General features: G+C 48.7%; 1 protein-coding gene across 5 annotated transcripts in view; it reads left to right on the forward strand.

Moving 5' to 3' along the window:
• The window catches only part of CAMKK1 (calcium/calmodulin dependent protein kinase kinase 1), a 93,534-nt gene that overhangs the window by 62,667 nt on the left and 16,817 nt on the right, over positions 1 to 14,050 (forward strand). For all 5 annotated transcript variants that reach the window (XM_051809305.1, XM_051809304.1, XM_051809308.1 and 2 more), the window contains exons 10-12: positions 9,240 to 9,439; positions 10,120 to 10,173; positions 11,123 to 11,196. In XM_051809305.1, the coding sequence (XP_051665265.1) occupies positions 9,240 to 9,439; positions 10,120 to 10,173; positions 11,123 to 11,196 (328 nt within the window). The remainder of the gene's footprint in view (positions 1 to 9,239; positions 9,440 to 10,119; positions 10,174 to 11,122; positions 11,197 to 14,050) is intronic.

Below are 14,050 nucleotides of genomic sequence, written 5' to 3' on the forward strand. Positions count from 1 at the left end.
TAGATATGAATGGGAAGCTCGAGACTGTCTCTGAGTAGAGTTTGAAGGGCGAAGAGGCAGCTTTTTATATTCTCATTAACATTCATATTGTAGCAGAGCCTGTGTGCCTCAGCTGGGAGATCCAAGCTCTGCTGTGCTGGATGCTGCCAGAACAGTTCCTGCTCAGAGGAAACTTTTGAGCTTAGAAGATGGGGAAAAAAAAATAAAGTTTTGATACTCCTAGGCAGAGGGAGTGAAACTAAGCAATAAATTATAGGATGCCCAGCAACAGGAACAATAGGATGCTTTATTTTGGGCAATTGAGTAACCACTTATTTTATTAGTGAATGAAAGTTAAAAATGGTGTTCTCTCTGAACTGCTGGGTAAATGCATGGCAATTATTACATAATTAAGAGGAAAAGTGCACCGTTTGTGCATGCTGAAGGAGAAGTGTTGCCAGGCAATCCAGAGATTGCAAGGTAATTTTAATGTAAGCATCCATAATCGTTATGTAATTTGGGAGGCTCAATAACCATGCAGCTGCTTGAAGCTCGCAGTCATCACAGCAAGCACATGCATCATTGCTGGTTGGGTTTTATTAGATTAGGAGTTGCAAACTGGATTGCTGTTGGAGCCTGCAAGGTGTTAGTCCAGGCCAGTGCTGATGGTGAGCAGGAAGGGGCTGCAGGAGCCAGGCTGGGGGGAGATGTGGGCTGACCTTTGAAATTACCGGTGGCGGCACTTGGGCCGTGGCTGCTGTTTGTCCCTGGGGACTGGACTCACTGGTAATTCATGATGTTTGCCTGGGGTGGAGGACTCCTGCAAGAGGGCTGGCTGTAGGGGGAAGTCTGGAGAGGGGCAGTGGTCCGGGTGATGAGAGCAGAAGCATCCCATGCTGAATGGGAAGACTTGGGCGTGGTGGGAGGCAGGGACAGTGTCCTGCCAGGAGCTCCCTCATCCAATGGCACGGTGCTGCCTCACTTTGTCCACTGCTTTTGACTGGATTTCTGGGTTTAGTACCTTTATTACCAGAAGTGCACCTTGCTGCTCACAGTCCAAGCCTTGTTCACTGAGCAGTGAGGAAACAGAGGCAGGTTGAAGGCGTGAGAGTCAGGGTGATCTGTCCATGGTAAAGTATCCCTTCCTCTGGCCCCTGAACTGCTGGGAACATACTTTGAGCTTAAGCATGGTCATATTACTGATTCACACATTCTGTTTTAGTACACCTGCCTTAGACCCGGGCTCTGTGGTGTGGGCTGTGTCAGGAATTGTTCAAGAACATGAAAACTTTTATTGGGTCCCTGCAAAAGAAAGTGCTTTTGCTCCCGTTCCCAGGACATCCCCAGTACTGCTGACACTGCACTCCCCCCAGAGGAACTGGGGAGGCCTCTGCATGTGTAACTACTACTGAAGAGGTAATTCCAGAGTGTGCTCAAGTGCTTTGGATGGGAAAGTTTTGCTGGATTATTTGTGTCATTAACTAAAGTGTGTTCCTGAGCGTCTCTCTGAATTAGAGATATGTGCAATTACCTCCCTTTCCACTTGTAGTAACCTTCTAGTAGTGCTTGTCTGGGGTTATTTAAGCTTCAGTCTCCCTTCTAGTAAGGCCAACGTTCCTTTCCCAGTGATGCTCAGCAGAAATAAATGTGCTGGATAGCAGATAGGGCATACTCCCATCAAAAGACATGAGGGATATGCCAGGCAGGTATCCCAGTTTGATTTTAGGACTGGGACACGAGTATCTTCATTTAGTAAGAGCCTGAGCAAGGAACAAGAGTAAGCAAACAGAAGGGCTGTCTGGGCAGGTGGCCTGGCTGTGACACTGGCCAGGAGCAGCCACTTAGCACAGAACAGGCACGCAAGTGTGACCCAGGGGAAAACCCTGCTGACTGGCACAGCCAGGATGAAGCACAACCACTGCCCCTGCTGCTGTGGAGCTGCAGGCTCAGTATTCAGGTCACGAGAAGCTAAAACAGTTGCTGTCAGTGTGGCTGAAGAAATAAAAACGTTATTTCCTGCGCTCTCTGTAGAAAGTCACAGTTTCCCTCCTGGTGACTGTGTCCAGGGGATCTAAGGGTGGTGGTTCTGGTCCCCTCTGCAGAGGAGTGCTCATCTCATCTGAGCTATTGGGTTGAAGGGAGGGTCATGACATGCAGCTAAAGCCATTGGGCAGCAGTTCTCTGCAGGGCACCTCTCTAGATGCCTGCAGTGCCCCAGAGTCCTGCAGGCTGAGCCTGGAGCCATAACGATCTGATGTGCAGATCAAAGCTGGCTTTTCTGAGATAACGCTAAATCTACTTGGTCATCAATATGTGAGTGTAATTTCCTTTATCTTAAAAGGAAATTTAAGCAAATAAATCAACAACTGAGTCAACACAGGCTTGTCTCTCCTGAAGAATATCTAGAGCAATGTAAGCCCAGGGTGGGTGTGCTGAAGCATCAGTGGTGTAGATGGGTTTGATCTGGTTTGACCCTTGGCAGAGGTCAGTTCCTCAGGCTGGTGTGGGTCAGCAGAGCTGGGACATGAGTCTGTGGTGGAGCTGCTGCCTGCTCTACTGTGATTTCTAGCAAGGTGCTGACTCCATCTGTGCCTTCATTCCCATGTGGGAAATAGGGAACTGCCTCTTCTCTGCTCCTGCCTCTTGCCTGTGTGAGTTCAGAGCTCCTCAAACAGGGTGTGCTGAGGTGGGAGCTACAGCTGCAGGGTCCTGGATGTTGTAGAGGAGAAGAGAGGCTGGTTTGTGTTTTATCACATGCAGACAAGCTCTCTTTAGATGATAAAGACCAAACAAAAAACCGTTTCATGAGCTGCAAGTGTTTCTGATCCTGATCGATAAGAACTCTGTACAAGAGTGAGAGTAATTAGCTGATGGAGCAGATCAGAGAGATGTGCTAGAGAGCCTCTTCAGAAAGATCAGGCACTTTGATTTTTGTTGTTGTTTGATGCAGTTACATGATTGTGCTCAGGGTTGGCGTGGACTGTGCAGGTTGCTTGGGCAGTACTTGCTGCACATACCCTGCTCCCCGCTCTCCTTGTGGTGCCTTGGGCATTGGCATGTGTGGAACCCTGGCAGGAAGCTCTGCATAACCCCTGTGACTGGTGATAAATGTGCTCATATGAGCTGGAGGACAAGAGCAGAGGGGACAGCCTTAGGCAGGGTTACCTCTTTCCCTTTTCCCTGTTCTTCCTACTGGCAGTGTCCCACACCTACCCCTTCTGCCAGGAGCACGACTCTCAGCTGGCTGCTGGAGATGGAGCACAAAGAGAAGCTGAGCTCTTCCAGAGGGCTGGGTAGTGCTGGGTGTAGGATCCCAGGCTTAAGCAACAAATCCATGTGGCAGAGGCAGCAAAATAGTGAGCAGAGCTGGGAACATCCGAGCTGGGAACATCCGAGCTGGGAACATCCGAGCTGGGAACATCCGAGCTGGGATCCTCACCCTGGCCACTGCACACAGCAGTGAGTGTGGGAGGGAGGGTGTTCCCCTTGCACACCCACCACATCCCTGTCCCCAGCTCTTGCTCAGGGAGCACTGCAGATGAGTACAGAGACTTCCTTCAAAGAGCAGTCCTCTGTTTTGAGCTCTGGATGGTGGTGCAGCAGTTTCCTTGGGAGGGCGTTAAATCACATCTTTGCTACAGGGGCGATGTGACAGTAATACTAAGCAGACTCTGCAGTAGCACCATATGGATTGCTTTTGCCCTTGAATGGGAATGGGATTCTGGTTTTAATCAAGTAAAATTCGGCATCAGCCTCAGTAAACAGCAGGGTGTGTCAGTGCATTGCAAAGTTTTATTATGCATAGTTTTTAAATGAGCTTTTAGCAGGTCGGTATTAACCTGCTGGAACTCCAAGGTTTCCAGAGGGGGAATGCAGTGAAAAGCACCTTTTTTAAAAGGACTGAGGCACAATATCTCTTTCTGGCAGTTCTGTCTCTGGCCCCTCTGGGTCTTCACTGCCTGTTAAGAAGTGAAGTTGTAACTAGACAGTTCCCGGGCATTTGCCTCTGAATGAAAGCAAAAGCCTGAGTAGTCTAGAAACGAGGAGCATTTGTGAAATGGGTGGCACATTGCAGAAAAAAAAAAGCTGTCATGTCCCACCAAAGGCAGCTGAGGGGCTGAACAGAGAGGGATGATGTGCTCAGCAGGGCTTTGCTAAGGGGCAGTGATGGAGCAGGGAGGTATAGGAGCACACAGGCAGGAACCAGCTGGCCCAGCAGCAGAGATCCTCCCCAAAATCTGCCCCTTTCTCCAGCCCCACCAACTGTACCACAGCTACTATTACCAACTCAGTTGAAATACATTGTAGTGAACAAACAAATAGAGGCCCTAGGAACACAGATTTTCAGGGAGACCTTTTATTTTGGGTAGTTGTTTCATGTGGGCTCGGATTTGAACTCCCAAGTGCAGGTTCGTGCCAGCTGCTCTGGGCAGTAGGTGCAGTGTACCTGCTACAGCTCTGTCTGAAATTCAGAGGGACAGGGCAAGATGGTCCTTTCCCAGGTGTTGCTCACACCCTGAGGGCTCTGAATCCTCTTTTAGGTCGTATCTCTCCACCACAGACGGTCAGCCTGCAGCAGGCTGTTCTTAGGTGATGCTGCTCTGTGCCTAAAATCAGGAGACAGACTAGACTTTTAGGCATCATCCCCTTGTTTCTGAGCACCCCGAGGCTCTAGGGTTTGACTAAGTCAAACTTCAGAAATCCCTGGTCAGGCAGTCTAACACAGGTTGTGGTAAAATTTAGTATGCAGACCCTCACCTGCCCTGCCTGTGTGGTTCATGGGCTGGCTGTGGGGTTTAGCAAACAAGTATTTCTAATGCATTTTGGGATCTTTGCCTGGATGATGCTCCAGGAATCCATGAGATTGTTATCCAGATGCAGAAAGCCCTAGATACTGTTACCTTTCCACTGAAGAATGGGTCTAATAAAACCGAATTTAATGGAGTGCTGTGTAATCAGACTTTGTCCTAAGGGCTCTGTGATATCTTGTGTGATTTCATTTTCATTATGAAGAAGTATTGATCCATGCTTTGCATTGGGTCTGCCAGCACAGAAAGTGCAGAGCATCCTGGAGCCCAGGGAGGACATTCCAGTGGGCTGCTGAGCTCTGCTCTGAGAGCAAAACCCTTTCCAGGTAAAATCAACGTGTGGAGCCATTTTGTCAGTTTTCTGAAGCAGCTTTGGTGAAGTGCTCTGCTTTGGCCAGCTCAGCGTGGATTTTAACCTTGAGAGGGATGCAGACAGGTGCATTTGCATGGGAATGAGTGCTTTTCAGCTGTTGGTGTCCCCTTTGTGTGTGGCTTGGGAGGGGAGACTGAAGGGATGGTCCTTGCCAAGGCTTTGTGCTTCCATCAGCCACATCCCTGGGGTGGACAGTGTGGGTCTGAGGGCAGTCTGGGCAGGGCTGAGGTCTGCCTGCTTTGTGGCTCTTTCTGTACTGTCACAAGCAAAAAAAACCAACTCCTTGCTTTGTCCAGTCTCTTTGAGCAGGACACAGAGTAGCTGGAAGTTCCCTCAAAGGCATGGATTCAGCTTAGGGGTCCCAGTTCCCCATGAAGGGAACTAAAGGGGGGTCGTGTGTTGGTCTAAAAGAAAAATAATCCCCAAATCCTCATGGAGCAAGTTTAGGTGCAGTGATACAGATCATTACTTTGCCTATGTTTCTTTAAAGCATGTTTAGGGATTTTATTCAGAAAGTGCTTTTCCTTCTCTGCTGGGCCTGATGCAGCCCTGCTCCTGTTTGGGAGTGGCTGTGTCACAATGTGTCCTTAATCCCAAGGACAGGATAAGTGTTTCTGGGACCTCTGGGCCTGGCTTCCAGTGAAACAGTTCTAACCAGGCTGCCTTTCCTACCTGCTGCTCTTACATCTACAGAGGATGAAACTTGCTCCCAGATGCTTCAGGCTGGTGAAATTAGAGGGTTAGTTTATGCTGGTGATTGTGTTAGACTGACTGTGGCTGTCACCTGCTCCCCTTGGGGTGGCTCTGTGGGCTCTGTGCTCCTGGTACCATTCTGTGCAGTCATTAGCAGTCTGGAGTGTGTCATTAGTGGTAGGCTTTTATTTCTAAGATGCTTAGCTCTCCCTCTGGAGTTCTGCAGGGATAACACCATCTTTTCCTCTGTCTTGTGCTGGAAATGCAGATCATACTGGTTTAGCAAGGACCTTTCCCACAAGGCAGCTCTGCCCCTGGTCTCCTTTTGCAGTGTGTGGCACTGGTGTGTGTCACTGTGGGCACGTCCTGCTGCTTGGCCAGGCAGCCTTTGGCCAGCCCTGCTGAATTAATTGATCCCTGCTCTTCTCCCTGCAATGTCTATCTGCATGAGATCTGGACTTGCAGCAGAAGTTGGTGGGTTGGAAAGTTCTCCAAGCTTAGTTGTGCTGGTGTCCTGCAGGTGAGCGGTCCTGCTTCCTTCCTGCAGCTCCCAAACAAGCCAGGTTTTGTCTGCTGCCTGCAAGTGGACTTGGGCATGATTTTGAGGGTATCTCTTACTCTGTATTGTACTGAACAGTACTAGTGGCAAGACACAGCACGGGATAAGCCTGAGCAGTTTGAAGGCCAAAGCCTGTTTTGGAAAGCTGGGCAGGGGAGGATGCCCATGGCAGCTGGCAGGCTGGGACTTTAAAAATTCCATTTCTTCAGAGCAGAAAAAGGATTTCAGGTTGCCCTCATCAGGTTGGCAGCTCCACACTGAATCATTTCTTGGCAGATATGAGCACTTGCTCTTACAGTTTTTATAGCTGTGATGTTCATTTACACCAGCTGGTTCTCAGTGCACAGTCCCTGTCCTTCTCTCTTCCTGGCTATTGCCTCTGCACAAGGCAGCTGGATAGGGAAGGGGATTTGGAGATAGCAGAAGCCTTTTGAGCCAGCTGGCACAAGACTTCCATTACTGTCACCCAAAGCAGCACAGTGTGTGTGTTGGACACTGCTCCCAGAACCACCACTCCGACCTGCCCAGTCACTTCCCCTCTGCATCTGTCCCCTTCCTGTCCCAGTTTAAATAATAAGGTGTGCAGAAGTGCCTGGGACATGGCACTGCAGAGCCTTGAGACATGTCAGGCTCACTCCTGAGAGCACAGCCTGGGCTCCTCAGCCCCAAAGGTGCCCGTGCTGATTTTCTCCTCGGGGCAGTTGAGGTCAGACCGTCGCTGTCCCCAGCGCTCACGTCGAGCACGTGGATGTTCTGGTCTGGGAAACCCAAATATTCCTTGGCCAAATGAACCATTGTTTGATGGCTTTGATTTTTTGCAAAAGGTGTGTCTCATTTCTTTGTTCAGCACTGATATTGTTCCTGTGCCCCACAGGCAGCACCTGCTGGAGATGGGCACTGAGCAGCTGGCAAACTGCCCATGGTGTTCCTCTGCTTCATCAGGCTGTGCAGGGACAGGGAATGCACTTCACAAAATAAATAGTTATATGGTAGGGAAAATGGTTTGTGGTTTTGTTTTACTTGTTTGTTTTTTTTTACTTTCCTCTGTGGAAAGCCTGGAGTACCTGCTTGCCTAGTATAATTCCCTCAGTTTTCACAGATCCAGCTCTGGGATGTACTTGTATGACCCACATATATTTGTAGCCTCTTTTTTTTTTTTTTTTTTTGAGGCTTTGGGAATCTTACTCCTGTGGTAAGATAACAGACACCTGTCTGAAAGGCAGCTCATTTCCTGAAGGAAAACTTCACTCCCCCCTCACTATTTTTTTTTTTTTGCTCTCCCTATATTACCATAATGAAATGTCAGCTTTGCTGCTGAGCAGATGTCTCCTCCTAATTACTGTTGTTGCAGGGTTCCAGTGTTTATCCTGACTGTCTAGCCAGGCTGTTACAGCATTAACTGGCTCACATCACAGCCTGGCCACGCAGTTGCTGCACATCTGGAAGAGGATGGAAGTGCTGGTGCTCTCCAGCAAGTTTTTGTCTACTGGGTCTCTTTAATGTGCCAAGGACAGCATCCCCCAACACTGCTTTAAACTAAGAGTGGTCCTTGCAGAAAAAATATCTGCAAGTGTGACTTCCCTTCCCCAAGCATGGCCTGGTGGAAAGTTGGCTTGAAAAGAGCAGATAGTTCAGTGAAGTTTGATCTTTCTTGTTCCTAACACACAAACTGGGGTGCTCTGTAGGGCAGGCTGCCTTTGTGGCAGTGCATGGACCAGGTCTGTAAAAGCAGGAAAGGGTTGGACCAGCATTTTCCTCCACCCAGTTATGTATTTCCTAGGAGATATGAAAAGAGCTCATGGGGAGGTATAAAAACAAATGTGCTCTATTTGCAAGAAGGAAATGTGAAAACAGTGCTTGGGGCCAGGGGAGGAGGGAGGCTGAGAGGTCCCAGTCCCCTGGGAAGGGCAGAACTGGAGAATTTCCTCTCCCATTCAGTGAAGTCTCTTGTGTTTTCTCCAGTTCTGCTTTTGGGGCCATTTTATGTTCTGAAAGTTGGGGGGTTTATTTTTAAAGTTGTTCTCCAAGTTCCTAAGAAATCAGCCACTTTCCTAGAACTCCCTGCCTCACTCAGTGGCCTGGAAATGTCTGTCTTGCAACTGCAGTATCACACGAGAGGGGGTTTTTTGTTGTTGTTTGCAGTGCATCTCAACCTCCAAGCTCTTTGCAAGGGTTTGTAATTCTTGGGCTCCATTACAAAGCTTGGTTAGGTAGAGAGCACCTTCTCAGGGTGCTGGCACCAAGCAGCTGGTGATTGCTGCAAGGTTGGAGCTCCATTATTCCATCTTCTGGGCTGGAAATAGCCACTGATTTCTGAGCTGTTGGCTGGACTTGGCACTCAGCTGCTTGTTGCCTGTTTCATTCTACCTATGGCTCTGCCCCTTTTGATCAGCTTTGCAGCACTGCAGTTTCAAAACAAATAAATTAAAAATGAACCTCTTTATTTGGAACCCATAAACCTTTAATACAGCAAGTTACCCAACACATCCCCTGGTATGATAAGGCCAAGACAAATCCACAGGATTTGAGTGGTTTCCCTCTCCAACAGCTCTGCTTGGTCCCACTGGTTGAGCTTTCTCTGAGTTCGTGTCTGTCCTCTGCTAAATGCCTGGTGACAGATGGATTTCTGAGAGCTGTGTCCCAGTGAGGCACACAAAAGAAATGATTGTAAGGAAATGGCATTTCTTCTGCATTATATTGTGTCTCCAGCAGCAGCTTGGAGTGGGGTGCCTGAGCTTGCACCTTTGTGTTCATCCCCCTGGAATGGTTTTCCCCAGGTGTGTTGATGCCATGGCAGACCATGCTCCTGTTTTGGGTTTTTTTTCAGTGCACTACCAGAAGATCATCCACCGGGACATCAAACCTTCCAACTTGCTCTTAGGAGATGATGGGCACATCAAAATCGCTGATTTTGGAGTCAGCAATCAGTTTGAAGGGAATGATGCCCAGCTCTCCAGCACGGCAGGGACACCAGCCTTCATGGCACCCGAGGCCATCTCACAGACTGGCAAGAGTTTCAGTGGAAAGGTAGGTCTTTGCTCACAGCTGGTGCCTCCTGGGACCCCCAGGCATGGCACAAAGGGCAGCACCACACCTGCATCCTCTGCTGTTGCCCACCCAGCGATTCTGGTGCAAATGAGGGTTGTTCTTTAGTAAAACTGAAGCTCTGATTCTGTCCAGTCCTGGCAAAACTTACATGGGTCATTCTGGGCAGTGGGCAGACACTTTGCTCTGGGTTCCTGCCCAGGCAGCAGCTATTTCCCTGCCCAAAGGGAAGGGAGGAAACTCTTGGTTCCCTTCCAAAATAATCAAGAGGCACAGGGGGCTGCTGGGCACCAAGGTCATATCTTGATTCCCTGGAAGGCACTGCCAAGGGTGGTAATGCAGACATGGGGTAGGCTCTAATGGGGATTTTTTACCTGGAAGACTTTTGAGATTCAGCCCTGAATGGTGTAATTTCCTGTAAGAAGGGGCTGCTTTCTGGTCACAGTCCTCTACAGCAAGGACAGGGAAGCAGTGCCTGGGCCAGCACAGTCCTCATTCCCTGGGTGTGCTACTGATGAGCCCAACTTCAAAGAGACCCTCCACAGTGACATAAAAACTGCTAAATCCATACAAATAGTGTTCAGTGAATCAGTGGGAAAATCCAGCTCATTCAAATCATCTGTGATGCATCTCCTTGACTGCCTGTACCTGCTTTTTTTCAGGCACTTGATGTCTGGGCCATGGGGATCACCCTGTACTGCTTTGTTTATGGGAAGGTAAGCTGGCTCTCAGCTGCTGGAGCCCTGCATGGCAGTCAGTGTCTGTCTGCCTGGCTTTTGACTCATTCCTTTCCAAATAAAGGCAAGTATTAGAAACAAAGACCTACCTTCTGCAAGCTCCCAGATCCCCTTGTGGATGAGAAGGGGCTGACATTGTGATCTGTGGAAAGGATCATTTCCTGTGTTGGTCCTTGTTTACAGAGACATTGTTCGTGCTACAAACCCAGAGCAGCATCAACAGCACCAACAACAGTTCGTGGGGGGCATTATCCACATTGCCTGTATTTAGAAATGAGCCATTTATTTAGAAATTCTCTGTTTAGAAATTTAGGCAGAGCATGGAGGGAGGCACAGGATTGATCCCAAGCTGCTGCAGCACTTTAGCAAACCAGATTACAGAAAGCTCTGCCTGCCAGAGCTGAGTTGGGCCAGATGGAGTCCAGTTTGGCAAGGCCAGGTCTTCAGAGCTGCCTTCTGCAAACTGCATGTCCTGTCATGGCTTTTCCCTTGCCTGTGGCCAGAGCCCCCTTTTCCCACCCACACTCTCCCAGCAGGTATGTGCAGTCTCTGTGTGCAGGAATATTATCTGGACTCCTGCCCAAGCCCAGACCACTGCAGATGCCACCACACAGGCATCAGGCAGCCAGCTCAGGGGTAAGAAGTGGCCAGGGAAGATGGCAGAGCCAGTTCATGGTCACCAGGCAGGCTGGATGAAGGGGGATATCCCAGTCCAGTTATATATTCCCTAAATCCCTCTGCTGTTCTTCTGCATTTATTTTTTAATAAGGAACAAATCAATTTATTGGGGGGGAGGAAGATTTTATTTATTTCCATCTCTGTGTAAAATCAAGGGATTATAGGGAGTGCACTTGTGTTACATGAATGACAAATGCCTGAGTTGTGCCAGGACCTCTGACAACTGGAAAATCTCTTGTTTGTTTTACAGTGCCCTTTTATAGATGAATACATTCTGGGTCTTCATAACAGGATCAAGACCAAGCCTGTGGAGTTCCCAGAAGAGTGAGTAAACTTTACTCTGCTACTGTAAAATAAAGTTCAGTTTTCAGCATTATTCTCTGTGCAGCCCAAATGCCAGTGGGTCACCACGGAGGGACAGCCATGGGTGGGTGAGAGGTGCTCTGTGTTCTCCTGGGTCCTTCACGTGGGTTTTGTGCTGGTGATGTTGTTGAGGTGTTACAGCTGCCTCTGCTGATCCTCTGTCCTTGTTGTGCAGGCAGGGACTAAAGGAAATGGCTCTTGAAATCTTTGGAAGTGAAGGGATTTCTTTATGGGTCTAAGAAGTTCTGACCCAGGTGCGTGGTTTGGCTGGGGGTTTGTGTTTCTCCCCATGTGGCAGCCTCTGGAATGATTCAGTGTATTCATTTTCAAAAGCAGTGTGGTTATAGACCTCAGTCTTGGTCTAAGTAAATGCATCCCTCTTCTGTGGACTTACCTTGGAGCTGGGAGAAGTGTCTGATGGAAGGATGCTTGTCCCAAGATACACAACCACAGCTTGGTGAATCCCACTCCTCTGCCTCCTCCAACACATCACAGGAAAACATGGGTTTGTCCTTTGTGCAGGTGATTAATTTGTTTCTCCTGGTTGCTGTCAGATGAAGTAGCCAAAGCTGGGCTCTTTGTTTTCCCTCCAAAATCAGCACAGTAGTCAGCCAAAAAAATTTTTACCTTCTTGACCCAACTGCTCATTCTAATGAAAACATACATATAAAATTACTTGATTTCAAGCACAAAGAAATTAAAGCTCTAATGAAAGGCACATCTGGTATTAGAGAGGAAGGCAGGGATGTTGTCAAGCAGCCTGTGATACGATGGTGGATGGTATCCACCATCCATTACATGAGTTTTGTGAGATGCTCACTGAATTTTCAAACACTACAGTGAAGGGCTGAGCCTCTGCCTTGGCAGTCCCAGGCTCTGAGTCTGCAGAAGGTCCTCAGCCTGCCCTGTTTTAGTCATCTGACTCATGCCCTGGGCTCCATGGGCTGCATTAATTACCTCTGCATTGAGGGAAGCACAGCCACTGCAGAAAGCTCAGCCAGGGCCATCTCTGCCCTGGGTGATGGAACATCTCCAAGGACCTGGGCCACAAGGTCAGCCTCTTGTTAGCAGACACAGCCCCCAGTCCTGGGTGTGGAGGGCTCTGACAGGACCAGGTGACAAGGATTCAGGCATCAGGAGCACAAAGGCTGGTCGTGCTCCATTGCCATGTTCCCACCAGTTGCTCTGCAGATGGGGCAGGACTTTGTCTTGACAGCACTGCAGCAAAATGTTTGTGTTTCCCTGGCAGCCTTCTCCCCTTGCTCGGGTCCTGGCAAAACACCCACCCTCTCTCAGCCACCCTGTATTTGGGTTAGCAGTCAGCTCACCAGTGACTGTTCCCACCTGCCTCTGCAGTAAGTTATTAACATTTAATGGGCTGACTGGGCTGTGCTGAGATCCTTTCCTTCATTCAGGCATTTCCTTCAGCGATAACTGGGCTGCATGATTTATGTGGATTCCTCAGTGACCTGCTCTCCCAGTCTAAAAAAAGCTGTACCCCTGGTTAGGTTGTTGGAACAGAGGGTTACTGGGTGTTGACAGCTGTCCAAACCACATCTATTTGTTAGATAAAAGCAACAGAAATGCACATGAAGCTGGAATTCACTGGAGTGGATCCACCCTGACCTCCCACAGAATTAGCACCTCGCTATAGTTAGGAGTATTTTGGTTTCAATGTGTTTCACCATGGCTACAAAAGACACATTCCTGTTTGCAGACAGCCCATGGAAACCCATTGCCTGTTTCCTGACAGGCTGTAGGACAGACGGAGCTGAAGGTACTGGCGTCACCATCCCGTCCCTTCCCTTAGAGACGCTGGGATAAATATTTATTGCACTGCAGTTCTCATTCATGTCACTGAGCCCTTGGCGTGACACGAGGTAAATGGGCTTGGCTCACACCCTGAGGATCCTGGCATGACTGAAAAACAAGCTGGAGCAGTTTCTGTTTAGACATGTATTAAGAGAGTCAGAAGCTCTGCACAGTCCCTCCTGGTGAAGTCCAGGACAGTGTTCTCTGACCTGCAGGCACCCTGTAAAGTGATCTGTGGTGCTGGCAGCCCTCCCAAATGGGCACTGAGCTCTGTGGTGCTTGGCATTTTCCTGAGAGCTGTTACAGGACCATGGCTGTGAGAAATCCCAGATAGCTCAGGCTTTTCAGGTGAAAAATGCCATCAGGTTCAGCGTGCACCCTACCCTGGCACACTGGAGAGGGGAAATCAGGCATAGGGTGATGTGATCTGTTGCATGGCTATAACCCACCTGACACTCTGTGATCCTGTTTACAGGGCTTTTCCTTATGACATTAATCCTGTGTTGCACAGAAATCAGTCTGGTGCCCAGAAATGTTGGGTGATTATATGTTCTATTTTTTGTATCTTAAAGAAAGCTGTTGACAGTTTGGCACAGAACTGATGTTAAGTATTTTTAAAGCACCATCTCACCTGCATTGGTGTGGTCTCTGGGAGGAGCCTGTTTATTCTGACCTGCTAAATGCACTGTCACTGCCCATTGCTGTTCTTCTGTACCTGGAGCTCATCTCAAGAGCAGCACCATTCTTCCCACTCCCACCTAAATTGTCACCCGAGGACTCATCCTGTCATTCCTCTTGTCTGGGCTGTATTGCCTGTGTACTGCACACCCTTGGGGCAACTCTGAATGTGGTTAGACTTTAAACTGAACCCACTTTCTACCCCTTCCCACTGAATGACCAGCATTTCTTTGGTTTTTTGGAAAGATCCTATAACCAAAGCCCATGTAAAGTATTCATAAATTATCAAACAGCAGCTCTGTTTTCATCAGATTAAAATGTCCTT

Source organism: Manacus candei, unplaced genomic scaffold (assembly GCF_025592945.1).
Source record: "Manacus candei isolate 608988 ecotype Guabito, Panama unplaced genomic scaffold, ASM2559294v1 h1tg000076l, whole genome shotgun sequence".
Taxonomy (NCBI): Eukaryota; Metazoa; Chordata; class Aves; order Passeriformes; family Pipridae; genus Manacus; species Manacus candei.